This window comes from Panthera pardus, unplaced genomic scaffold (assembly GCF_024362965.1).
Source record: "Panthera pardus isolate Hobbes unplaced genomic scaffold, ASM2436296v1 HiC_scaffold_24, whole genome shotgun sequence".
In the NCBI taxonomy this organism is placed as follows: domain Eukaryota; kingdom Metazoa; phylum Chordata; class Mammalia; order Carnivora; family Felidae; genus Panthera; species Panthera pardus.
Genome location: NW_026526810.1, coordinates 92,089,606 through 92,116,172, shown reverse-complemented (window position 1 = coordinate 92,116,172; position 26,567 = coordinate 92,089,606). Strand labels below are relative to the sequence as shown.

General features: G+C 41.1%; 1 protein-coding gene across 2 annotated transcripts in view; it reads right to left on the bottom strand.

Annotated features, from left to right (window-relative positions):
* PTGDR (prostaglandin D2 receptor) overlaps positions 1-25,975 on the bottom strand; it is a 59,029-nt gene extending 33,054 nt beyond the window's left edge. The window contains exons 1-2 of one of the 2 annotated variants that reach the window (XM_053889414.1): positions 25,012-25,975; positions 12,470-12,733 (exon numbers count right to left, since the gene is read on the bottom strand). In XM_053889414.1, the coding sequence (XP_053745389.1) occupies positions 12,494-12,733; positions 25,012-25,848 (1,077 nt within the window). In that variant the 5' untranslated portion in view covers positions 25,849-25,975 and the 3' untranslated portion in view covers positions 12,470-12,493. Of the gene's footprint in view, positions 1-10,561; positions 12,734-25,011 lie in introns of those variants that run through there. The other variant, XM_019451811.2, reaches the window with a different exon arrangement.
* Between the last annotated feature and the right edge of the window lie 592 nt (positions 25,976-26,567).

Below are 26,567 nucleotides of genomic sequence, written 5' to 3'. Positions count from 1 at the left end.
AACACAGCATAAGGTATAAAGAAGAGAAATCACTGCTATACACCTGAAACTAATATAACATTGTGCTTCACCTATACTCTAATTGAAAAAAAAAATCCCTGGAGAGGTTGTTAAGACACAGGTTCTCAGAATCTACCACCACAAGTTCTGATTCAGTAGTTCTGGGATCTGGCCCCCAAATTTGCATTTCTTTCTTTTCTTTTTTTTTTTAAATTCCAGTCAGTTAACATACAGGGTAATATAAGTTTCAGCTGTACAATTTAGTGATTCAACACTTCCATACAGCAAGGATCTGAGATTCTGATGGTATTCTGTTTCTGGGTCTGAGAGCTGGTTACTTAGGTGTGTTTACTTTGTGAAAATTCATTCCCTCATCTACTCATAGTCTGCACACTTCTCTTATGTGTATTGTACTTTAATAAAAGTTAAAACCTTGATAAGGAATTAAGGAGGAAACCTAAGTAAATTGGGAGATAAACCAATTTAGTCAATAGATCCAGCCAGTACAATCCTGATTAAAAAAAAACAAACAGTTTTTTTGTTTATTTGTTTTTGGTGGAACTTGGCAAGCTTATTTAAAAATTTATATGGAGGGGCACCTGGGTGGCTCAGCTGGTTAAGTATCTGACTCGGTTTCAGCTCAGGTCATGATCTTGCAGTCTGTGAGTTCAAGCCCCTCCAGGCTCCATGTTGATAGCACAGATTCTCTCTCTCCCTCTCTCTCTGCCCCTCCTGTCTTGCTCACTGTCTCTCTCAAAATAAATAAATAAACTTAAAAAAAAATTTATGGAAACACAAAGCAGTAAGGTTAACAGGGCCCACTTCAAAAAGAACCAGGTGGGGGCGCCTGGGTGGCTCAGTTGGTTGAGCTCTGACTTCGGTTCAGATCATGATCTCACGGTTGGTGAGTTTGAGCCCTCCATCGGGCTCTGTGCTAACAGCTCAAAGCCTGGAACTTGCTTCCGATTCTGTGTCTCCCTCTCTGCCCTTCTCCTGCTTGTGCTCTCAAAAAAAAAAAAAAAAAAAAAAAAAAAAAGCAAACAAAAAACCCCACCAAAAACTAGGTGGGAGGACTGAATGTACCAGGTATGATAAAACTACTAAGTAACTAAGACAACAGGCCAATGTAATAGTACAGAGACTACAAGTGGGCATACGAATCTGGAAATGTGCTATGTGACAGTGATGACATTTAATATCAATGAGGAGAGAGCACTTTTCAGTAAAAAGTTCATTTGGAGACAACTGGGTTATTTACATGGTAAAAATACAAAATTAGTTATCTGCATCATACCATGCACAAAATAAATTACAGATTGATTAAAATCCAAGAGTAAAGGACAAAACTATAAAGCTTATGTAAAATAACATAGAAAAATCTTTCCATAGAAAGATACATAACATAGAAAAACAATTCCAGGTTAGGAAAAAAAATTCTCAAATAAGACATTAAAATCTTAACCATGAAATAAAAGCTTAGTATACTACATTCAAATAAAATGAAAACTTCTATTCACTAAGAGGTGCCTGGGTGGCTCAGTCTGTTAAGCTTCCGACTTCAGCTCAGGTCACGATCTCAGGGTTTGTGGGTTCAAGCCCCACATCAGGCTCTGTGCTGACAGCTCAGAGCCTGGAGCCTGCTTTGGATCGTGTGTGTCTCTCTCTGCCCCTCCCCTGCTTTCATTGTCTGTCTCTCTAAAAAATATATAAACATTAATAAAAAATTTTTTAAGTCAGCATAAAGAGACTGAAAGAGGGATTATAAAAGGGAAGATTTTTGCAACACACAGAACTGACAAAGTGGTCAGACATCTTCAAATCAATAAGACAGACATTTTATAAAAAAATCTAGGCAAAAAACTTGATTAAAAGCTTTAGAAGAAGAGAACTTCCAAAGAACCAATAAATGTATGAAAATGTGTCCATCATTATTATCAAGAAGGAAAACATGTTGAAACCTCAATGAGATACCATTTACAAACTCACCAGACTGGCTAAAACCTATCAAGTCCAAGAATACAAGTATAGCAATGGAAGCTACCAAACAATGCTGCTGGTGGCGTGAGTTGGAAAACAATTTTACAATATAGCAAAATCAAAGATGCACATACCCTGTAACCCTGCCATCCCACTCCTAGGTATGTGCCAATGCAATGTATCCAACACAATACATGATAGGAATAGTCAAAGAGGCACTATTTGTAATAGGTAAATCCGGAAACCCAAAAGTTCACTGACAACATATGATACAGTCATACGATAGAATACTATTTGGCCACAAAAATGTATGAATTGCAGCTACAAATACAGCAAAGCTGAATCTCAAACAGAATATATAGTGGGTGCTGTCCAGATGCCCTGTCCCAGGCCAGAGCTGTATCCCTCAGCTCCTGTATTGGTTGCTAATAGCTTGCAGTTGGCCCCTGCTCTGGACAATCGTCCTTGGCCAAAAGGGTATCCCCAGTACACCCTGGCCGAAGACATTTTATGACATGCTGTCCCAAGTATCCCAGCGGGACCAACACTCTGGCCTTTTCCATCTTCCAGAGCTCCCTTGGGGATCAGGTTGAAGCTGACACCTCGTCCTTGCTTAGCTCCTCTCCCTGTCCTGCTTCCTTCACTGCCTTTCTCCTGAGCGCACGAGCTCCACAAATCACATACACCTGAATCCCCGTCCTCACCTCTGCACCTGAGACATATTGCTAAGCTAGAGAGAAAGATGCAAAAGGGTACATGTATTATGATACACACATAGGTGCTAAAATAAAGAAAAGCCAAAACATGGTCATCTCCAAAGGCAGAATAGTGTTTACTTTTGGAGCTGTGATCAGGGAAAGGCACACAGGGGGCTTCTGGTACCAGCAATGTTCTATTTCTTGACCTGCACGGTGTCTCCATGGATATTCATTTTATAATTATTATTTAAATTGTATGTGCATGTTTATGCACCATTTAGCATGTATCATATGCAAAAGAAGAAACACTTCCAAGTAAAGAGGTTTTTTTTTTGTTGCAACTTAAAACCTACCAGAGAAGAGCTCATTAATTTCTCCTTTCTTACATTTGTTGAGATTTTCCTTATACCTAATATATCAAGACTTGTAGCTATTCCATGTATCACATTTATCTGTAAAATATGCTATGGATTTTTATGTAATTAGATATCCATTAATTGAACAGTAACGATTGTATGAGTTATCTATGCTGAAAAAAATTACTCCCAAATTTAGCAGCTTAAAAAAAAACAAAACAAAACACTTTTTCTCACAGTTTCCGTGGGTCAGGAATCTGGGTACGGCATGGCTGGGTCCTCTGGGTCTCTCACAAGGCTGTAGTCAAGATGTTTCTGTGCTGTAACTACCTCAAGGCTGGACTCCAAAGGCTCCACTTCCAGCAATGCTCACGTGATTGCAGGATTCACTTCCTTGTGGGCTGAGGGCTGAGGGCGTCAGCAACTTGCTGGCTGTTGGCTGGGTGACCTCCCTCAGTTTTTTGCCTTGTGAGCCTCTCACAGCATGGCAGCTGGCTTCCATTAGAGCAAGCAAGCAAGGCAGAAACCAGTCTTTTTTGTCACCTAATCCAGAGTGTAACATCCCAGAAGTTTTTCGCTGTATTCTATTCATTAGAAGCAAGTTTTTAGGTCCAGCTCATACTTGAGGGGCTAGAGATTACACAAAAGCATATACACCAAGACAGGGATCACTGGCAGCTCTACCAGAAGCTGCCATTCCAATGATATAAATCACCAGTTGGCTTGTCCCCTGTTGCTTTGGAGAATCGCCAACCATTATTCAACAAAAAAAAATCCCGACTGATACTCATCCTGGATCACAGTATACAGAATTTTGCCCAGTATACAGATCACAAAGCAGCTTAATTACAAACTAACATCTAACCATCAGAGATTCTTTAAAAAAAAACTTTTTTTAATGTTTATTTTATTTTTGAGGGAGAGAGAGCGCGAGCGAGCACTAGTGGGGGAGGGGCGGGACACAGAGTCTGAAGCAGGCTCCAGGCTCTGAGCTGTAGCACAGAGCCCAACACAGGGCTCCGACTCACAGACTGTGAGATCACGGACCTGAGCCGAAGTCGGACACTTAACTGAGTCACCCTGGCGCCCCTGGAGATTCTATTCCCTAGGACTGAGTTTAGCCCTCATGTTTGAAACACTGTTCGTTTTCTCTGCCCACAACACTGCTTTACATAAGGCATGTCTCTTCCACAGTCACACAAGCTTCTTGTTGAACCTGTTTTAGCGGCTCTGGAGAACCAATTTTTATCTTTCTTAAGACCCCAAAAGTGAATTTTAAGTCTGTATCAGAGCCGATGCTTAAAAACAGACCAACCTAAATACACTCTTCCTAATGAATATAAATCCGAGTTTTGAGTTATGTGGCACCAGAAATATAGATATATTTAAACAAATGTCTTTTTGTCTATTTGATCTACCTTTGATGGGGGGGGGGGGAGGCATGAAAATCATCCATGCCAAAAAATTACTCCAAAAAATTAGTGATTTTTTTTCATTTCTCATGTTTCCAGTGCTTTTTTCTTTGTATTTTCATTGTCATATTATTTTATCAGAATAAGTCCAGGCTGTAAGGTATTCACTACTGATTGTAATTTACAGCCCCAAGTAGACTTTTTAACCACTTAACCATTTAAAACTTTTATTGCCTTAAATTCTATTTTGCCTGATATTACTTTCATTCACATTTTAAAGATATATTTTTGGTCCCATTTTAGCTTTTTGGGGTCATTTTATTTTGGATTAGTAAATCATTGACTGCACTTTGTCTTTTTAATTTAGAATTCCCTGGATGGACTTTATTTTTATTTTTTTTCCAGTTTTTTAAAAATTTAAATCCAAGTTAGTTAACATATAGTATAATAATTATTTCAGGAATAGAATTTAGTGATTCATCACTTACACAGAACACCCAGTACTCATCCCAGTAAGTGCTCTCCTTAATGCCCATCACCCATTTAGCCCATCCCCCCCCAACACCTCCAGCAACCCTCAGTTTGTTCTCTGCATTTAAGAATCTTTTATGGTTTGTTTCCCTCTCTGTTTGCATCTTATTTTTGCTTCCCTTCCCCTATGTCATCTGTTTTGTTTCTTAAATTCCACATGAGTGAAATCTTACGATATCCTTCTCTGACTTATGATAATCTTTATCTGATGATATCTTTTTCACTTAGCATAATACCCTCCAGTTCCACCCATGTTGTTGCAAATGGCAAGATATCATTCTTTTTCATTGCTGAATAATATTCCATTGTATATATTCCACATCTTCTTTATCCATTCACCAGACAGTGGACATTTGGGTTCTTTCCATACTTTGGCTATTGTCGATAGTGCTGCTATAAACATTGGGGTGCATGTGCCCCTTCTAGTCAAATTTTCATATCCATTGGATAAATTGGGTGGGCTTTCAATTGGAAGAAATTAAAGAAGTCCTTCCCAATTCACCATGAATTATGTAATGTTGCATGGCACTTACCGTTTTCATATCCTATTTTGTACTGATAAGAAATTGATGTTGGCAAGCTACCAATGTCATTGTTTACCTAGTGTCAATACAATGTGCCACCAGACTAATCTTAAACATCAATTGTCTTTGATTTGGGACTTGATGAGTTCAAATCTATGCCATAAACCGCAGCACTTAGTAACATTTGCACTACGTTGTATTATTTTTAACTTCTAATTTGTCCTATGTTTTCAATTGGATTCTAAGAACTTCTTATGAATTAAGAATCAGTAGAAGGCCCTCTAAGGTGACTTAAAATATACATTCTTATCAGATTGGACTTGACTATGCTTTATTCTCATTGGTTTTAGCAATTCAGTAGCAAAAAGAAAAAAAAATCAACTTTATTTCCCACTCTCCCTATATTTGACCATGCTCTGTAACCAGAGCATGATGGATTCTGAATCCATTCATTGCAAAAATTTTTAAGACTGGACTGACTCCAAGTACATACAGATTTAAAAGTTGTCTGAAAGATTCAATCTTCACCTAGCTGATATCGGGTGAGACCTGTGATTTGTTTCAACAAATTAGAGAGTTGTGCAAAGGCAGGGACAGCAAACCCTAATTACTTTACCACACTTTATCTGTGAGCTCAGCTTTGCTCCACCCGCAGGCAGTACTGGAAATAGCCACATTGGCAAATCCAGCCTCACTCATGAGAGGAATTAAGAGATGGGCAGGAAACACTCTACTCCAGTGAGGCAAAATTGTTTTTACAATTTTAACATTGCCTAATAAACTTTTTAATTGTTAATTTAATTTAATTTAAAGAAATTTTTGTAACGTTTATTGATTTTTGAGAGAGAGAGAGAGAGAGAGAGAGAGCGCACAAGCTGTGGAGGGGCACGGAGAGAGAAGGAGACACAGGATCCGAAGTAGGTTCAGGCTCTGAGCTGTCAGCACAGAGCCCATCGTGGGGCTTGAACTCATGAACTGTGAGATCATGACCTGAGCTGAAGTCACACGCCCAACCAACTGAGCCACCCAGGTGCCCCATATGTTGTTAATTTTATTAATTACACTTGCTATTCCCTGGATAAAACTGAAACACATTAATTTCCACAATCTGAGACACTAGGAAAATATGGAGCAAAAATATTTTTTCCTGCATTTATTATTTTCATCTTTGCATGGCCTAAGAGAAAAATTCTTGTATGCTGGAATGAGAACATTCCTCTCAGATATAGAGGACTCTTTGATCAAGTTACAGCAGCCTCTTATTGAATATTACTTATGTTTTGGGGAAATCATGGGAGAGAGCACCTTTTATTCAACACATATTTATAGCCCTTCTATAGTACATGTTAGTTATTAGGGGAAAAAAGAGAAAAATAGGAAAATATCTAGTCCTCACATCTTTTAAAACCTAGGAGAGAAGATAGAGTATGATGTATTTTTTAAAATATTCAAAAAGTATAAATTACAAAACTTTAAAAATAGTTATACGTATTTTACTGGAGATTTCTATTCTATGGAGAGCTAAAAAATATCTTTAAATCCCAAATGAAAGCCCACCTTTACATATAATCTGGTAACATTTCTGTGAATGAATGCCCTTTAGTTGGTTTTCTTTCACAACAGAACAACTCACAGCCTTAGCCCCAAGGTGCATCTGCAGGAGGCTAAGAAGCAGCATATCTGAGGGAGTACCTCTATCTCTTTGGGGCCAAAGGCTCATCACCGCCATCAGTAGTGAGCACTGGAAAGGGTATGTGATGGCTGCCTGCATGTAAATGTTCTAACAGCCTTAAGAACATTACAGATAAAATGGAGTCAAGTGTGAGGGATGACCCACAACTGAAAAGATCTGAGAATCAGAGGTAGGAGAAACATCATGGAGTCTTCGGCATATTTTGTCTTCCCCCCCACCCCCCCTTACCTTGTTGCCTGGAGCAGTGGTTCTCAAACTTGACCACCCATGAGAATCACCCAAAGAGCATCTTAAAGCATAGTTTGTTGGGGCCTACCCCAAGAGACTCTGATTCAGTAAGTGTGAGGTGGGACTGGACAAGTACGGGGTGGTACTGATGCTCTGCTCCAGGGCCATGCTTTGACAAGCAGTGGCCTGGAGCACGGAGACCTTCAGTTAAATGAGCAAGCTGGCTGTGTGGCTAGGGAGTGTCTGAAGTCATCCAAGTGCTTATTATTTGTGGGATTCCTCCTCTCTCCCCTAAAGTTTCAAGAACACCTGGCCCAGTCAGCCTCTGACTGATTATTGGAACTAAATTAACAGTCCTAACAGGTGGCCTTTTATTAACTTGGCTGGGTAGTATGTAATTAAAATCCACAGGTAGCTCAGAAACTTTGTGGGAATCAGTAGCTGCAATCCTCTGTCCAGATAAACTGGGAATGTAATAAGAAAGGGTGGGGGGAATTTTTTCAGAATTGTCCCCTTTCCTAACTTGCCCTTGAGTATCCTGAAACTAAGAAGCAGAAAATGGCCCGATACACCACTGAAAGCAAAACAAAAGGCATGACTGAATAAGTTGGAATCCTTCCTGTCAGCTCTACCTATGAAAGAGCTGTGTGATTCATCTTGAGTTCAGTGCTTGAGTTCAGCTCCTCCTCACCTCTTTCCCTCCTTGGCAACAGGACACTCCCAGGCCTGCACATACACCGTCTTTGTCCCTGTCCTAGTAGAAAGATCATAAAAAGCCCGTTCCTCTGAGCTGATGCAGCCCACAGCCAGGTGAGCAGGCCCAGGGCTGTATTTCAGACCCATCCACTTAGCCAGCGCTCTGGTGGAGTGCACAGACTGTACAACTGCCTGGGGCCCCAGCACTCCCTCTCTCACACCATCTGGTGCCCCATCTGTCCCGTCCACAGTGCATGGCACCAGCATGATCTTCCTCATATTCTACTCTGTTTGCACACTGGCTTCAAGGTCTCCAACCCTCCACCACTGCACCCAACACTCTATATGATTTAAAACCTGCCTCTCTTTTCAGCTTTTTTGCCACCTTTGCTCACAATTCCCAAGCTTCTGCCAAATGGAGCTACAAACTAAGCCTGGACATGCCACACTCCTTTACTGTGTGGCTTTGCACATACTATTCCTTTAGACTAGAAAGCTCTTCCAAGGCACCTGGGTGGCTCAGTTGCTTAAATGTCTGACTTGATTTCAGCTTAAGTCATGATCTGGTGTTTCACGAGTTCACAAAACTGTGAAACTGTGATGTTAGCACAGAGCCCACTTGGGATTTCCTGTCTCCCCCTCCATCTGCCCCTCCCCCCACTTGCACTCAGGAGAGTGTCTCTCTCTCTCTCAAAAATAAATATTAAAAAAAAATAGGAAGCTTTTCCTTCATGCCTATCCCCCATGTTTGCTTGGTCAATTTCTAGTTATTTTTGTAAAAAAATAATTTTATGTAAAAGAAACATGGCCTTATTTTAAAACTTGGAAAATGCAAAGAATTATGGGGAAAAGTCCATATTAAAAGGTTAACTGTGTTCACACTTCTGATTATTTTTTCAAACTATTTTCTATGCATGTATATTTATGGGTCATACCTAAAAATCTGTATCATGCTTTTTTCATCTAATATTACATTGTAAGATTCCTTCTGAACTTCTATAAATTATTTGAAAACATCTTTTTTTTTATGATGGCGTAATTCTCATGTTTGTGTGTGTGTATACAATTGATCCTTGAACACAAGGAGCTGGAGCTATAGTCAAAAACTTGTGTGTAACTTTTGACTCCCCCAGGACTTAACTACCAATAGCCTACTATTGACTGGAGGCCTTACAGATAACATAAACAGTCAATTAACACATACTTTGTATGTTATATGTGTTACATACTGTATTCTTACAATAATAACTTTTTCTTAAATTTTTTTTTTGTATTTCTAGTCTACACAGTTTAACTGTGAGGTTTTTTTCAAGTTATTGCAAACATCCAAAAATTTTTTCCAATATATTTGTTGAGAAAAAAAATCCACAAATAAGTGAACCCGCATAGTTCAAACCTGTGTCGTTCAAAGGTGAACTCTCTAGTATATCTGAAAAGTTTGTTTAACCCTTGTTTTGGTCTTTAGATGGTTTCCTTTTCATTTTTTCCTGATTATAAATAATGTTACAAAGAAGAGTTTAGCACATCGCCATGACAGCCCTTCTGTTTATTCTAGGCAATTCTAGAGTGGAATTACTAGAATGGTAGAAAAGAACACTTTTAGGTTCTTGATATGTGCTGTCAGGTTGCTATCCAGAAAAGGTAGTCAAATTTACAAACTCACCAGCCACGTTCCTCTTGTTTAATAAAAGTTTCTCTGTTATTGAGACTCAGGTTTTTTGTTTTTGTTTTTTTTTTGGTTTAGTCCTTGACAATTTCATTTTAATTTTGCATTTCTTGGATGAGGTTGGAAATTTTTCTACATTTATGAACCACATGCAGTTCCTCTTCTGTGAACTATCTCTTGGGGTCTTCGTCCGGCATTCAGTCAGAGCCAAACTTCCTACTCATTTTCAACACTTGATTTAAGCATCTTGTCCTGGAGAAGTTCTCCTGATGATCTCACACCCAACCCCAAGTTCAGACCTCATTTTCTAACTGGACCGTGTGTGCATTTACTCCTGGGACTTCTAAATGCTATTGTAACTGTTTACATGACTGTCTCCCCTATTACACAATGAAAAACTCATGGGCCAGGACTGAGTCTTAGGTATTCTTTTCCTCAGCACCTAACCAATTGCCTGGCACAATGTATGTGCCAATTAAGACTTATTTAATGACATAATGAATAAACGAAAAGAAATAAAAATAATTGAAGAATGGACTTCTAACTTAACTTGGATTTCATCATGATGGTATATCTACACTTTGTATTAAACAGAAAGGATCACTAAGTCCTTGGATAAAGCTATGCAAACTTGTGTAGACTAATATAAATGCTAATAGAAGAGCATATAAAAATTCACACTATTAAACCACTGGAGAAAGAAATACAACTGGCAACTGTTTATTCAAAAAAAAAAAAACTAACCTCTTCCTTTCATTTAAAGAAACTTCCTCTGCAAAATATTATAAAATTATGTTTATTGATTCATGTAAGACCTTATCAAATTATCTTGACAGTTATTATAGCACACCTTCCAAAAGGAGAGCACAATAAAAGAGGCATCTCCTGGGGCGCCTGGGTGGCTCAGTCAGTTGAGCGACTGACTTCAGCTCAGGTCATGATTTCGAGGTCTGTGAGTTCGAGCCCCACGTCGGGCTCTGTGCTGACAGCTCAGAGTCTGGAGCCTGCTTCTGATTCTGTGTCTCCCTCTCTCTCTGCCCCTCTCCCTGCTCATGCTCTGTCTCTCTCTGTCTCAGAAATAAATAAACATAAAAAAAAATTTTAAAAAAAGAGGCATCTCCTCTGAAAATAAAACACATATGTATTTACCTGTTAAATATACAAATGAAAGTTAAACTTGAGAACAAGTGCATTTTTCATGAAGTCATCCTCTCAAATTACAACTTGTATATTCCTAATTTGGTCATTTCACAGTTCTGCTGTACCAAAAACAAACAAACACACATATATATCCAGGTTAATACATCTCTGAGATAAACCAGAGATGAAAAATGGGGTTGCTGCTCAACTGGAAATAAGACAGACAAACACTCTTGTCTTTGGAAGGGATGGCTGAGTGGGGATCTTGGGACTATTCAAATGTAGCCAGGTTTCCAGCTCGGAGTCTCTGAGTGTGTTGGGGTACAAAAGGACCCCAGAGGTGATGAAACCTCTCTGACAGCCCCCAAGTGTTCTTTTACCAAAAGTGCAAGTTCTTACCTACAAGCTGGATTTAGAGGTTTTTGTTTGGCTTATTAGCTGCAACCATATTTCCCCCACGTTTCCCTTCTGGCCATAGTGTTGCTAACCTTTGTAAACATTTAAACATACGATTAAAGTGCTCACTTGTGCTCCATCTGAGCCACATCCTGCTCCAGTTTTGAAAGCATAGCTCTCAGGGACCTCAATATGATCTTACAGTTCCCACAAAGAGCAAAATATGGCTGTTAATAGGTGGATGTTAAGGTTGTTGACATGATCCTCAACTGAGGTTAGGGGAGTCCTGGGTGGGCTTTTCTCTGTGCCAAATGCCCTGCTGCTTCACACAGCCAAACGCAGTGAACACGACTCTCTGGGAAGTCATATGTCACCGTTTTTCAAAGAAACATAAATCCCTCCTGCAAAGAATCAATCAATATGATAAACATATAAAATGAAGTTTCCAAAAATTGAAACATTTTGTAACCCACTCCCAAATTTCGATTCCTACTGACATCCCTACCTGAATACTAGACTTCAAAAGATAAAAACGAGTTTTTCTTCTCTAGGCTGGGGACCACAGCCACATCTTGCCTCATGTCTACTTATTTACGGACCACCTCTCCACATGAAGCAGTGAGCACCATTCCAGAGGGTGGCTGGCAAAGGCCTGTCCAAACCCTGACCTGGCTGCACTTCCCACCTCACTTCTCTGCGGAGCATCTCTAATTCAGGCAATTAGGATACAAAATAAACAAATCAGGTTTCACCAGAAATGAATAGGATAAGAAATTTTAAGAACACACATCACATAACTGTAAACAATGGTGCTTCTACCGGAATCCAAATAAACACCCAGGAGTGTCATTATTCTCTCTAAAACATTAGGGACGCCACGCCCAAATGTTGGAACAATTAATATCCTCGCTTGAAGACTGTTAACGTTGGTTACACTACATGAAATTGTAGTTGCTGTTCATAACTCAAGATGAAAAAATCGACTGAACTGGTTCATGACTAGAGTGACCACAGATTGTTAAAAATGTTATCAAATATTTCTGAAAACACATTTAGATGTTTTGTTATGGGAGATAGTTTTTAAATTGTAAATTTTTTTTTTTTTTTAATCATGGTTCTTTGACAGAAGATGTGACATATTCCTCAGCTTACCAGAGACTGGATGGTAAAACACTGTCACAGACTGGACTCCATGTTAGTTTGGCAGGAATTGTTATACCAATTTCTGTACATAAGAGGCCTTATGAAAATCTTGTGAAAAGACATCCGAAATACCGGTGTTCTGAAAATTATGAAAATCCAAGGGTCCACAATGGAGATTACAGATAGAAAACGCAAGGCTCGGAGGTCTTCCATTTCTTCAAAGGTGCCGTTTTCCTCATTGACCGCTTTAAATGCTCCATAGTAAGCACGATACTGTTTTAAAGAAAAACATCCTATTATGACACTGAAAGGCTGATGGTAGAAATAAATTCACTTACCTCACTTTAGAAACATTAATTTTTTAGGAACATGGCAACTTGGCTTGGAATATTCATTTTTGGTACAATTACAAGCAGCAAAGACCACTGCCGCTGATAGGAATAAGTAAGGAGTTTGGAAGGTGCAAGGTCGACCTGAAGGCTCAGTGGAAGCGAGTGCTTCTGGGAGAGGGGTCTAAGTCCCTGAAGGCTGCTCTACTTGCTGTGATGCTGCAGGGCTGGGGTTTCCAGGTCCCTGCCAGGCTGTACAGAGGAAGAGCTGACATGGGACAAATCCAGGCCACCAAATCTTTTACAAAGAGGGTCACCACGTTTCCATAAACACAGAGATTCTCTTTTCTCTGGTTTTCCTTTTTTTTCTTCTGCCTGCTTTCTGTCCTTTTATTAGCCCAGAATCAAGCCTCATTTGTGAAATGTTGCATGTTTGGAGACAACAATGAAACAGAAACTTTTAATCAACGAGGAGACAGGAAATACTTCAGTGGGAAGATAGGAGGAGACTTACACAAGGACCTGTTCAACTCACGTGAATTACTTATTCTTAGGATAGATGCTTACCTTTCTGTGGTTGACATCCTCTTTTCAGACTAGGATACACACACACACACACAGAAATATAAGGCTACTTACTTGTGCCTGACCACTCATATTGTCTTGATCTTCCCCGAGGTTCTGACCTCCTTGGAGCCCTGCAAATTGTCCCATCCCATGGCTTTTCCTCCTGTTGAGCCACCATGGCCAACACTTCAGCCAGCACTATCGTTGTCTCCCACTCTGCTGGAGGCCAGCCATTATATTTCCTATGCCTATTGAGAGTCTAAATCCATAATGGGACAAAATGGACTCAAATGGGACAGAAAGCATGTAAACTCAACATTACTGGGAGGAGTTATGAATAATTGTCCAGCCCAGACCCATTCAGTGCAATCAAGGAATATGAGATGTGTCTTCCTGTAATTGCTTTCTTACTTTTTACTCTATTTTCTATAGAGCATTTCAATGGGCTCAGACATTCCCATCTACTGCACTTAAGAAGATACACTTAGGGATGCCTGGGTGGCTCAGCTGACTGAGCATCGACTTTTGATTTTGGCTCAGGCCATGACCTCATGGTTTGTGGGTTGGAACGCTGAGTCAGGCTCTACTCTAACAGCATGGAGCCTGCTTGGGATTCTCTCTCTCTTTATCTCTCTCTGCCCCTCCGCTGTCCACATGTGTGCACTCTTCCTCTCTCTCAAATAAATTAACATTTTTTAAAAATAAAAAAGAAGTTACACTTGTATCTGAATGCCCTCTCCCATCGTCACTGACTAATAATACTAATAGTAATAATAATGGTTAGTGCCCATGTAGAGCAGCACTGTTCTAAGCATTTCACTTTTAAAACTTCATTTCATCCTCAAAAAAATCCATTACAATCATTATCTCCATTTCAAAACTGTGAAAACTGAGCATTTTACTTTAAAACCTTTTGGATTTTACATGCTCAAATCCTAGCTCCTTTCAAGGTCCATCTCAAACATTAAGCCCTTCGGGAAGTCTCTTTGAGGTAGTGGCTAAGTCCATTAGCTTTAGAGTCTGACCATGAGGTTGGATGGAACCCTCACTTGGCTGTGTGAAATCAGGCAAGTTATTCCATTTTCTCACCTATACAATGGGGATAAGTGTACCTACCTTCCATGACTGTTTTGAAGTTTGAATAAGATGATACGAGTAAAACCTTTACAACAGGTCTTAGCACACAGTAAGAACTCAAAAATTTGCCAGTATTATTATCTTATCATTAGTAGCAATACCTTTTCTCCTCTAAACTCCCTTATGGCCCCAATCACTCCATCCCTTGTCCTGTATTATAGCTTATGTGGGCAGATGTGATATTTTTCTCATTTTATATCCCCACAGTGAATTACAGCACTGAATGTTGTTTGTACCAGATACATGCTGAATTTGATAAATGGTCAACAGTAAGTTGATTTGAAAAGCAAATACTTTATGTAAGTCTGTTTTTACATTTGTTCCTTTCTCCTCAAAGTGGAGTACAGCAAAATATAATTTTAACTATGTCTTAATACTTTATTAGTTGGGAGCTGAGTAACTAAATGAGATTTACATAACTAAAACAAACCATTTTACTTCTATGCAGTATTTGTCCATGTCTGTTCTATCGCATATTATTAGGTTAATCATATTTTCAAGTCACTTGATTTATATTAGAAATGTATACCTGGCTTTTTATTTTATTTTTATTTTTTGAGTTTACTAAAAATGTGACAAATGTATTCATTTACGACATATTATATTAATTCTAAGAGATATCAATTTAAACACAATATAGACTTTCAAAACCTCTCTGTTGCTCAGTAATATTCTCTAGAACATACTTTATAAACTGCTCCTATAAAAGATGGCCAGAATAATGAATAACCTCAGAGTATACACCCTTCATGTTTAAAGTAGTTCAATTTACACAGTGAATTGGTATGAGAAGAACTCCCTCTACTGGACTTAAGAGTCCAGGAAAAAAATGCTATGTTGCCAACTTGCTGGAGACGTAAGTAGCTGGACATCCCTGCTGAGGAGAGCTCTCTGGATTCTAATGCCCCTTCTATCCAGTTTATCCATCACAACACCCAGACCTTGTCCTCTGCACTAGCCCCTTTAAACCCACTTTCAACTCTTTCCCCTGGACCCATGTTTTGCCCACCTCTAACAGCCTCCTTTGAAAGGAGCATTCCTACCCATTCTGTTTGCCCACCAAAATGAAATATACACATGAGTTCTCTCAATACAGGCAGGATGTCCTCTATCACTTCTCTGACTCCATGGATTCTGATATATGCAATTATACAAGCTCGTCCTTATCTTTATCTGGCCTATAAACTTCTCAGCTATTATGGCTGATCTATCATTAGATCCCTCTTCCATCCATCCCTGCTCCCCTACCAACCTCCAATACATTGTGGGTCTCTAAGGTAAAATGAATTTTGATGAAAATATGTTACATGCATTAGAGAATGTGCTACAAACTTCTTCTAAAGCCCATCCCATAGTCTCTATATTTTCTTCCAAAAAAAGTTTTCAAAATGGAAATCTGAAAATTCAGTTTGGTTAAGTATCTTGCTCTAATGCAGCATTATAGCAAAATTAACTTAAAAAATCAAATCTCAATAAATTTTTCGCTGGCTTAATGAAATATAATATTCATGTTATGAGCAAGGGTTTTTTTTTTCTCCCTTCACATATAGCCTTTATTTTTCCCAGTCACCAGGCCCATTCCTTAGGAGAGTGATTTTCAAAGTGTGGGGGTTTCCAATACCTGTTCAGTGTGTCTTCAGGGTATCATATCATTAAAAAGGTACAATATCATAAAAAAGATTTATTTGCCTTTTTCACTCCTAGGTGTACAGTAAGTGTTACCAAGGATACCTGATGTGTAATGACATCATCACTCCAATGGCTCCAATGGCATCATCACTCCAATGGAATATATACTGTGTATTCTTGTGTTTGCTAGACATTTCTTAGGTAGTTGATTTTGGATATACACACTACGTATATTTTCAGAGAATGTTTCAGTACTTCTGTGCTCCTAACATGCTTTTTCTTTCATTTTATCTTCTATAATCTCTAGAATTTTATTATCATTCAATATATCTTCGTGAAAGCCCCAAGATTTCCTTACACCAATACAGAAACACAAGAAGTAAGTACATTTTGTTAACTTGTTTTGCAATATTTAAAATTTTTCTTATTTAAAATTTCTAATATGATAAATACTAATAGATATAATCTACAAAAATTAAAGTTCTTTGTATCCTTAATAATGTTTAAGAGTGAAAAGGGGTCTTTAGACTAAAAAAATGTTAGAAAACCACTGCATTAGAAAATAATGCTCAGGGGGAGGAGTTAAGATGGCAGAGTAGTAAGGGGACCGTGGGCTTGTCTCCTCCTGCAAACACAACTAGCTCAACATCAAACCATTCTGAACACCTAGGAAACAGATCTGAGGATTAACAGAACAATCTGCGTAATTTGAGGGAGAGAACACAGCAGGGTACATGGTGTGGAGAGGTGAATCAGGGGAGAGAAGAGCCATGGTGCCGCAGAGGGGTGCCGCAGAAGTATTCAGAGAGAGGAGAAAGAGGGGGAGACAGAACAGCATATCGGGTTTGTGCAAGAAAGCACTCCCCCTGAAAGCAGCAGAGAGAAACAGTAAAAATATGGACAGGGAACTGCACAAGAAAACTGTCCCCCAGAACTACTGATGGCATTGGGGGCAGGGGAGGAGACGGTTTCAATACCACCAGTTTCTTATAAACAGCAGAGCACAGAGTCTGAGGTTTAGAGGTCAGCCACTGGTGGTGCTCTGGCAAGGAATGGGAGTAGAGCCATGGGCAGTGGGGTCTGAGGACCCCCTGGGTTGCTCAGTAAGAAATGGTTCCCTTGCGAACCCTCTTGCACTGTTGGTGGGAATGCAAACTGGTGCAGCAGCTCTGGAAAACAGTGCGGAGATTCTTCAAAAAATTAAAAATAGACCTACCCTGTGACCCAGCAATAGCACTGCTAGGAATTTACCCAAGGGATACAGGACTACTGATGTATAGGGACACTTGTACCCCAATGTTTATAGCAGCACTCTCAACAATAGCCAAATTATGGAAAGAGCCGGAATGTCCATCAACTGATGAATGGATAAAGAAATTGTGGTTTATATACACAATGGAGTACTACGTGGCAATGAGAAAGAATGAAACATGGCCCTTTGTAGCAACGTGGATGGAACTGGAGAGTGTTATGCTAAGTGAAATAAGCCATACAGAGAAAGACAGATACCATATGGTTTCACTCTTATGTGGATCCTGAGAAACTTAACAGAAACCCATGGGGGAGGGGAAGGGAAAAAAAAAAAAGAGGTTAGAGAGGGAGAGAGCCAAAGCATAAGAGACTCTTAAAAACTGAGAACAGGGGCGCCTGGGTGGCGCAGTCGGTTAAGCGTCCGACTTCGGCCGGGTCGCGATCTCGCGGTCCGTGGGTTCGAGCCCCGCGTCGGGCTCTGGGCTGATGGCTCGGAGCCTGGAGCCAGTTTCCGATTCTGTGTCTCCCTCTCTCTCTGCCCCTCCCCCGTTCATGCTCTGTCTCTCTCTGTCCCAAAAATAAATTAAAAACAAAAAAAAAACAAAACTGAGAACAAACTGAAGGTTGATGGGGGGTGGGAGGGAGGGGAGGGTGGGTGATGGGTATTGAGGAGGGCACCTTTTGGGATGAGCACTGGGTGTTGTATGGAAACCAATTTGACAATAAACTTCATATATTAAAAAAAATAAATTAAATAAATAAATAAATAAATAAATAAATAAAAAGAAAGAAATGGTTTCCTTGCTTGGAGTGCATTTGGTAGAGGTGATACAGCCTCTCTGAAGGCAAAAGACCCGGCAGGCACCATCAAGCTGCCAGGTTCAACTATAAAGGAACAAAGATAAGGACTGAGGGCAGCAAACCCTGGCATTGAGCTGCTGCCGCTGCTGGTGGCCTGTTTCCTGGGACTGCCCTGTTTCCAAAGTCTGCCCTGGCTGCAGCATGGCAAGACCCTCCCCCAGAAGAACCGCACAAATCCCTTCCACCCACTTACTCTGCTGATCATAGACTGCTGCAAAGTTTCAGCCTTAGGGGAAACTGGATTTAGCTTCATCTGGGTTTTGTTTGTTTGTTCTTTTTGTTGTTGTTGCTTCTGTTTTTGTTGATTTTCTTTTATTTGTTTCTTGGATGCAGGAAGAGCAAAATTATTTTATTTTATTTTTAAATTTTTTTTCTCTTTTCTCTTTTTTTTCTATCAAGCTTCTCTTAACAAGCACACCAAAACACATCTAGGATCTAGCTTTCTTTATTTGTTTTTAAATTTTAAAATTTTTATTTCACTCTATTATTGTTTTTCTTTCCTCCAAAATGACAAGACAGAGGAATTCACCTCAAAAGAAAAAACAGGAAGAAATGACAGCCAGGGATTTAATCAATGCAGATATAAGTAAGACGTCTGACCTAGAATTTAAAATGATTATAAGGATGCTAACTAGGCTTGAAAAAACCAGAGAAGACACCAGAAAGTCCCTTTCTTCAAAGATAAAAGAACTAAAATCTAGTCAGGCTGAAATTAAAAATGCTATAACTGAGATGTAAACCCAAGTGGAGGTCATAAAAATGAGGATGGACAAGGCAGAGGAGTGAATTAATGATACAGAAGATAAAATTATAGAAAAAAATGAAGCTGAAAAGAAGAGGAAATCAAAGATCAGGGATCCCAAAGGCAGTCTTAGGAAACTCAATGCTTTATTAAAACGTAATAATATTTATATCATAGGAATCCCAGAAGACAAAGAGAGAGAAAAAAGGGCAGGAGGTTTATGTGAGCAAATTATAGCTGAAATTTTCCCTAATCTGGGAAATGACACAGACATCAAAATCCAAGAAACATAGAGGCTCCCATTACATTCAATAAAAGCTGGCCATTGACAAGATATACCATAGCCAAATTCACAAAATACACAGACAAGGAAAGAATCCTGAAAGCAGCAAGGGGGAAAAAAGTCCATAACCTACAAGGGAAGAAAGATCAGGTTTGCAGCAGATCTGTCCGAAAAAACTTGACAGGCCAGAAAGGAGTGGCAAGATACAGTCAATGTGTTGAATCAGAAAAATATGCAGCCAAAAATACTCTATCCAGCAAGGCTGTCATTCAAAATAGGAGAAATAAAGAATCTCTCAGACAAACAAAAACTAAAGGAGTTTATGACCACTAAACCAGCCCTCCAAGAAATTTTACAGGGGACTCTTTGGGGAAAAAAGGACCAAAATGAACAAAGACTATAAAGGACCAGAGAGCATCACTGGTAACAACACAATGACACTAAACTCAACATGTTTCAACAATCATTCTGAATGTAACTGGACTAAATGCTCCAAACAAAAGACACAGAGTATCAGAATGCGTAAAAAAAAAAAAAAAAAAAAAAAAAAAAAAACAAGATCCATCTATATGCTACCTACAAGAGATTCATTTTAGACCTAAAGACACCTGCAGATTGAAAGTGAGAGGATGGAGAACCATCTATCATGCTAATGGATGTCAAAAGAAAGCCAGAGTAGCCATACTTATATCAGACAAATTAGGTTTTAAACCAAAGACAATAACAAGAGATGAAGAAGGACATTATATAATAATTAAGGGATCTATCCATCAAAATCAAACAATTGTAAATACGTATGCCCCCAACTTGAGAGTACTCAAATACATAAACCAATTAATAACAAACACAAAGAAAATCATTGATAATCATACAATAATAGTAGGGGACCTTAACACCCCACTTACAACAATAGACACATCATCTAAGCAGAAAATCAACAAGGAAACAATGGCTTTGAATGACACAAATGGACTTAACAGATATACTCAGAACATTTCATCCTAAAGCAGAATACACATTCTTCTTGAGTGCACATGGAACATTCTCCAGATAGATCACATACTGGGTCACAAATAAGCCTTCAATAAGTAAAAAGAGATTGAGATCATGCCTGTATATTTTCAGATCACAATGCTATGAAACTTGAAGTCAACCACAAGAAAAAATTTGGAAAGTCCTCAAATACCTGGAGGTTAAAGAACACCCTACTAAAGAATGAATGGGTCAACCAGGAAATTAAGGAAGAAATTAAAAATACATGGAAGTAAATGAAAATGAAAACACGACAGTCCAAACCCTTTGGGATTCAGCAAGGCAATCCTAAGAGGAAAGTACATTGTAATTCAGGGCTATCTCAAGAAGCAAGAAAGGCCCCAAATAAACAACCTAACCTTACACCTAAAGGAGCTAGAAAAGGAACAGCAAATAAAGCCTAAAACCAGCAGAAGAAGGGAAATAACAAAGATTAGAGCAGAAACGATATAGAAACAAACAACAACAACAAAAACCAGTAGAACAGATCAGTGAAACTAAGAGAAGGTTCTTTGAAAGAATTAACAAAATTGATAAATCCCTAGCCAGACTTATCAGAAAGAAAAGAGAAAGGACCTAAATAGATAAAATCACGAATGAAAGAGGAGAGATCACAACCAAAACCAAGATATACAAACAAGTGTAAGAGAATTCTATGACAACAAACTGGGAAATCTGGAAGAAATGGACAAATTCCTAGAAACTCACAAACTACCAAAACTGAAACAGAAAGAAATAGAAAACTTGAACAGACCCATAACTGGCAAAGTAATTCAATCAGTATTCAAAAATCTCCCTACAAACAAGAGTCCGGGGCCAAATGGCTTCCCAGGGGAATTCTACCTGACATTTAAAGAAGGGTTAACATCTATTCTTCTTAAACTGTTCCAAAAAACAGGAATAGAAGTAAAACTTCCAAACTTATTCTATTGGGCCAGCATTACCTTGATGCTAAAACCAGACAAAGGCCCCACTAAAAAGGAGAATTACAGGCCAATCTCCCCGATGAATATGGATGCAAAAATTCTCAACCAAAACAATAAAATACTCAGGAATAAACCTAATAAAAGAGGCAAAAGATCTATACCCTGAAAACTATAGAACACTTATGAAAGAAATTGAAGAGGACACAAAAAAATGGAGAAGCATTCCATGCTCATGGATTGGAAGAACAAACATTATTAAAATGTCTATATGACCCAATGCAATATACACATACAATGAAATCCCTATCAAAATGCTACCAGCATTTTTCACAGAGCTAGAATAAACAATCCTAAAATTTGTATGGAACCACAAAAGACCCCAAATAGCCAAAGCAGTCTTGAAAAAGAAAAACAAAACTGGAGGCATCACGATTCCAGATATATTACAAAGCTGTAGTCATCAAGACAGTATGGTACTGACACAAAAACAGACACATAGAACAATGGAACAGAATAGAAGACCCAGAAATGGACCCACAACTATATGGTCAACTCATCTTCAACAGAGCAGGAAAGAATATCCAATGGAAAAAAGACAGTCTCTTCAACAAATGGTGCTGGAAAACTGGATGGCAACACGCAGAAGAATGAAACTAGACCACTTTCTTACACCATGCACAAAAATAAATTCAAATGGATGAAAGACCTAAATGTGAGGAAGCAACAAAATTCTAGAGGAGAACACAGGCAGCAACTTCTTTGACCTCGGCTAGAGCAACTTCTTACTTGACATGTCTCCAAAGGTAAGGGAAATAAAAGCAAAAATGAACTAGTGGGACCTCATCAAGATAAAAAGCTTCTCCACAGCAAAGGAAACAATCAACAAAACTAAAAGGCAACCATCGGAATGGGAGAAGATATCTGCAAATGACATATTGGATAAAGGGTTAGTATCAAAAATCTATAAAGAACTTACCAAACTCCACACGTATCTGCATTGAATATCTTTGGAACTTTACAAGTTTTTAATTAAAATAATTTTATTTTCTTTTCTCATTTCTTTTTAGTGAGAGAGAGCATGAGAGAATGCAAGCACATGAGTGGGGCGGGGGAGGGGGATGGGCAGAGGGAGAGGGAGAAAGAAAGAATCCCAAGCAGGCTCTGTGCTGTCAGTGCAGAGCCCAATGCAGGGCTTGATTTCACAAACCTCAAAATCCTGACCTGACCTGGAATCAAGAGCCAGGGGCTTAACCAACTAAGCCACCCAGGAGCCCAGGGAGAGAAGAGAATCAATCTTAGGCAAGCTCCACACCCAGTCCAGAGCCCCAACACAGGGTTTGATCTCACGACCTTGAGATCATGACCTGAGCCAAAATCAAGAGTTGGACGCTTCACCAACTGAGCCACCCAGGCATCCCTAAAATCATTTTCAAATCCATTATTTCCTTCCATCCTCACAATCCTGTATAAGTTATTCAATTCCCCTGAGAGACATGTCCAAATGCAATGCTCTTGTGTATTATGCTGTATTATGTTCTTTCCGACATTATTGTTACTAAAACATTCAAAATGAGGACATAACATCCATGCATTTGGCTATTGTCTGCTTTTTCACAGCGCAGGTAAGTAAGGCTATTACTTTAGAGCAGGAGTCTGTGAACTTTCTCTGTAAAGGGTCCAACAGTAAATATTTTACATTTTACAGGTCAAGAGGCAAATAGTGAGTATTTGGTAGGTACTTATATAACAAGAAAACACATTTCCACAATTTTCACTGATGAAATTAAAAATGTATAATAATTAAGTACATTTTTGGGGTAATTGATGTCTACTATTGAGAAAAATGAAAGTCTTTTTTTTCTTGGAACAGTATTTGAGTTAATTGGGGTTTAGAGTTCCTGCATACTACCATCAAATTGATTTGTAAAATCAGTTACTTTGTAAAAACTATTCTTAATTCCACAGCTGTGCAAAAACAGTGGGCAGGATGGATTTGGACTGTGGGCTGTGATTTGCCAATTCCTGTTTTAGAGTATGGTTCTCCAGATGATATCCCTGGATCAGCCCCTTTCACCTCACCCGGGAACTTGTTAAGAATAAGAATTCTTCAGGCGCCTGGGTGGCTCAGTCGGTTGAAAGTGGGACTCTCGGTTTCAGCTCAGGTCATGATCTCATGGTTTGTGGGATACAGCCCTGCGTTGGGCTCTGCACTGACAGTGTGAAGCCTGCTTGGGATTCTCTCTCTCTCCCTCCACTGCACTCTCTCATTCCCTCTCTCAAAAATAAATAAGTAAAAAAATAAATAAGAATTCTTCAAAAACATCTGAATTAGAAACGATGGGGGATAGGGCCCAGGCATCTGTGGGTTTTTCCCTTAGGTTTATTTTTGAGAGAGAGAGCAAGTCGGGGAGGGGCAGAGAGAGAGAGGGTGGGGGGGGGGGAGGGAGACAGAATCCCAAGCAGGTTCCACGCTGTTAGCACAGGGCCTGACATGGAGCTTGAACCCACAAACTGAGATCACGACATCCAAAATCAAGAGTCCAAGGCTCAACTGACTGAGCCACCCAGGCGCCCTGCCATCTATGATTTTAAAAGCTCTGTTGGTGATTTTGAGCCAGCCAACGTTTCAGAACCACTGTTACATATCTATGCCTATACCTGATCTCCTTCTATATAGATGTATTTATTTCTTTGGGGGAATTCTGAGCTTAACCCTGCATGATGATGTCACAGACAACTCTTTTCCCACACGTTAAGGCCTTCATTTAAGGAAAATTACATTACATTCCACTTTCCTCCAATCTTAAAAATAACATCCAAAATTGCTACATTGCTACCTACTCACAGACGTCTCAGCCTTCAAAGGCATTGAACTGGCAATGAATTTACTTAAATGTATATCATGTTGAACAAGGACACTGAGGATGGGGAAAGGGAGAGGAGCAACCCTGAAAAAGTTCTCTCAACCTCGGTTGCTCCTAAAATGTCTTGGCCGGGATCCCAGGAGGAAACACCTTCACAGCTACCAGGTACTTCTATCTCCACCACCACCCCCATTAGTAAACTGAAACCGGAGATAATGGCTTTCCCATCACCTCGCCTGCCAAGATAAAAACAAAACCTGTCAAGGCAGGTTGTCAAAACGACAGGCTGAACCTTGAGTACACACCTGCCTGTCCAAACAGCCCCTCTGCCTCTATCGCCACCCGCACCCCGCCCCCCCCAACCGGGAACAGCAGCTGCCACTCCTCAAAGATTACTTGAGAATTTTTAAAAACTAAATCTATCTTTAGTCTCTCATCTCTGCAAATCACTCTGGCAGGTTTTGGCAGGATTACACCTTCCCTTATTCTTTCCACGCCAACACCTGGGGAAAAACTCCCAGGTGCATTCGCCCATTTCTGACGCCACTAAAATTATGGGCGGGTCTACGAAATATAACATTACCTAGCCCTCTGGAAAGAGGAACCAAATTCTGCTCCTCAAATTCTGAGGTGCTAAAATAGCCCCGAGATCCTCCCAGAGGGAAGGAGAGAGGAGAGGGTACTGCTAACTGGAGAGGTTCTGCGGAGCTAGGGAGACACTTTCAGACTCCGTCTTTGCCTTTCTTTCTTTGTTTCCGCCTCTTCTGGCTCAACAAATTCGGTTCTGTGTCCTCGGGGCTGCGGAGGGGACCTGATCTGGGGAGCGCACCAACAAACCCTCGGGGCCCAGGGCGCAACTCCTCCTGCGCGGCGTCCAACGCGCTCCACCCTTCGGTCCCGCAACCGCAGCCTCGGCGCGCAGCGACTCACTATTAAAGGCAGGGAGCACAGAGTGAAGAGCACCGTCATGAGGGCCAGCAACAGCAGGTGGTCCAGTTCCTCCAGGGGCTTCACAGCCGCCTCCTTCTCGCCCGCGCCCGGCTCCGCGCGGTCCCTGGTGCCGGAGCGCGGGCGCCGCCGCAGCCGCCGGTGCATCTCGTAGAGGTTGCGCATGGCGCTCAGGTTGCACAGCACGATGGCGAGGACCAGCAGGGCCATAAGGCTGGCGTAGAGCACTGAGTAGCGCAGCACCGACGGCGAACGCTCCTCGTGCACCATCTGGATGAAGCACCAGGTGCCGGGGCAGTACTGCACGAACTTCCCGATGCCCGCGAAGGGCAGCGCGCAGAAAGCCAGGCAGAAGGCGCCCACGACGGGCGCCACCAGCGCGCCGCGGCGCAGGGTGATGTGCCGTCGGTAGAAGAAGGGGTGCCCCAGGGAGAGCCAGCACTCCAGGGCCATGGCCAGGAGCTGCAGCGTGGAGGCGAGCCCAAAGAAAGACATGAAAAAGGCGAAGGTTTGGCACAGCGAGCTGTCCGACGCGGGCGCCAGTCCCCACAGGCTCCGGTTCTGCGCGTAGGCGGCCAGCACGAAGGGGCTCACGAGGCATTTGCCCAGCAAGTCTGTGACCGTCAGGCCGCACACCAGCACGTAGAAGACCGAGGGCGGCGTGCGCGGCGGGCAAGACCACAGCCCCGAGCGAGCCAGCAGCCCCAGCGCCAGCAGGTTGCCCAGGAGGCCCGCGCTGAAAAGCACCCCGCCCATGGTCGCCGAGTAGCCCTTCTCCACGGAGGTGATGTTGTAGCAGCGGTAGAGCGGCTGCCGCATGGCTGGTGGCGCGGCGGTCAGGCGGGGCTGCGGCAGAGCCAGGGCCCAGGTGTCCGCGGGCGGGAACCCCCGGCGGCTCCGCGCGCGCGCGCGGCCCCGACCAACAGGCTGCGCTGCAGAGGAAGCTCCGCGGGCGGAGGGGTGTTCCCTACTGCCGGCACCTCCTATGTAAACTCTCTGGTCACACCCCGCCCCTCGGGGCGGGACGCGCGGCCGCGTGCGCACCCCGCGCGGGCATTGTGGAACCCGCAGCAGCCGCGCAGAGGTGGCTGCCCTGACGTCCTGAGGAGAGGCAAGCCCAGAGTGGAAAGAAAGAAGTCCTAGCATCCAAGGCCGGTCTTTCCGACGAGGCGAGAGAGCTGCTGAAGTGGAGGGAGATTAAGTAGCAGCCAACAGGGAGGAGAGGGGCGAGGGGCGTGAGGAGGAGATGGTGGCGGGACTCTGGTGGTGCCCAAGACGAACTCTGAGATGAGCTTGGAGGGGAGGCTGAAAAAGGGCTACTACTAGTTGTTGAATTAGTGGGTTAAGTAGGAGTAAGGGTAACTTACATTTGCATAATACTTAAGCCTTAGCTCGCATTGTTTTCCAGGTCTGTGCAATGTGAACAGTGATCTTCACTGCACAGGTGAGGAAACTGAGACCTTGGATGGTTAAGTGTTCTCTATCCAAGGTTACAGAGCCAGGAAATGGCAGAACTGGACCTGAAACGCAGATCTTCT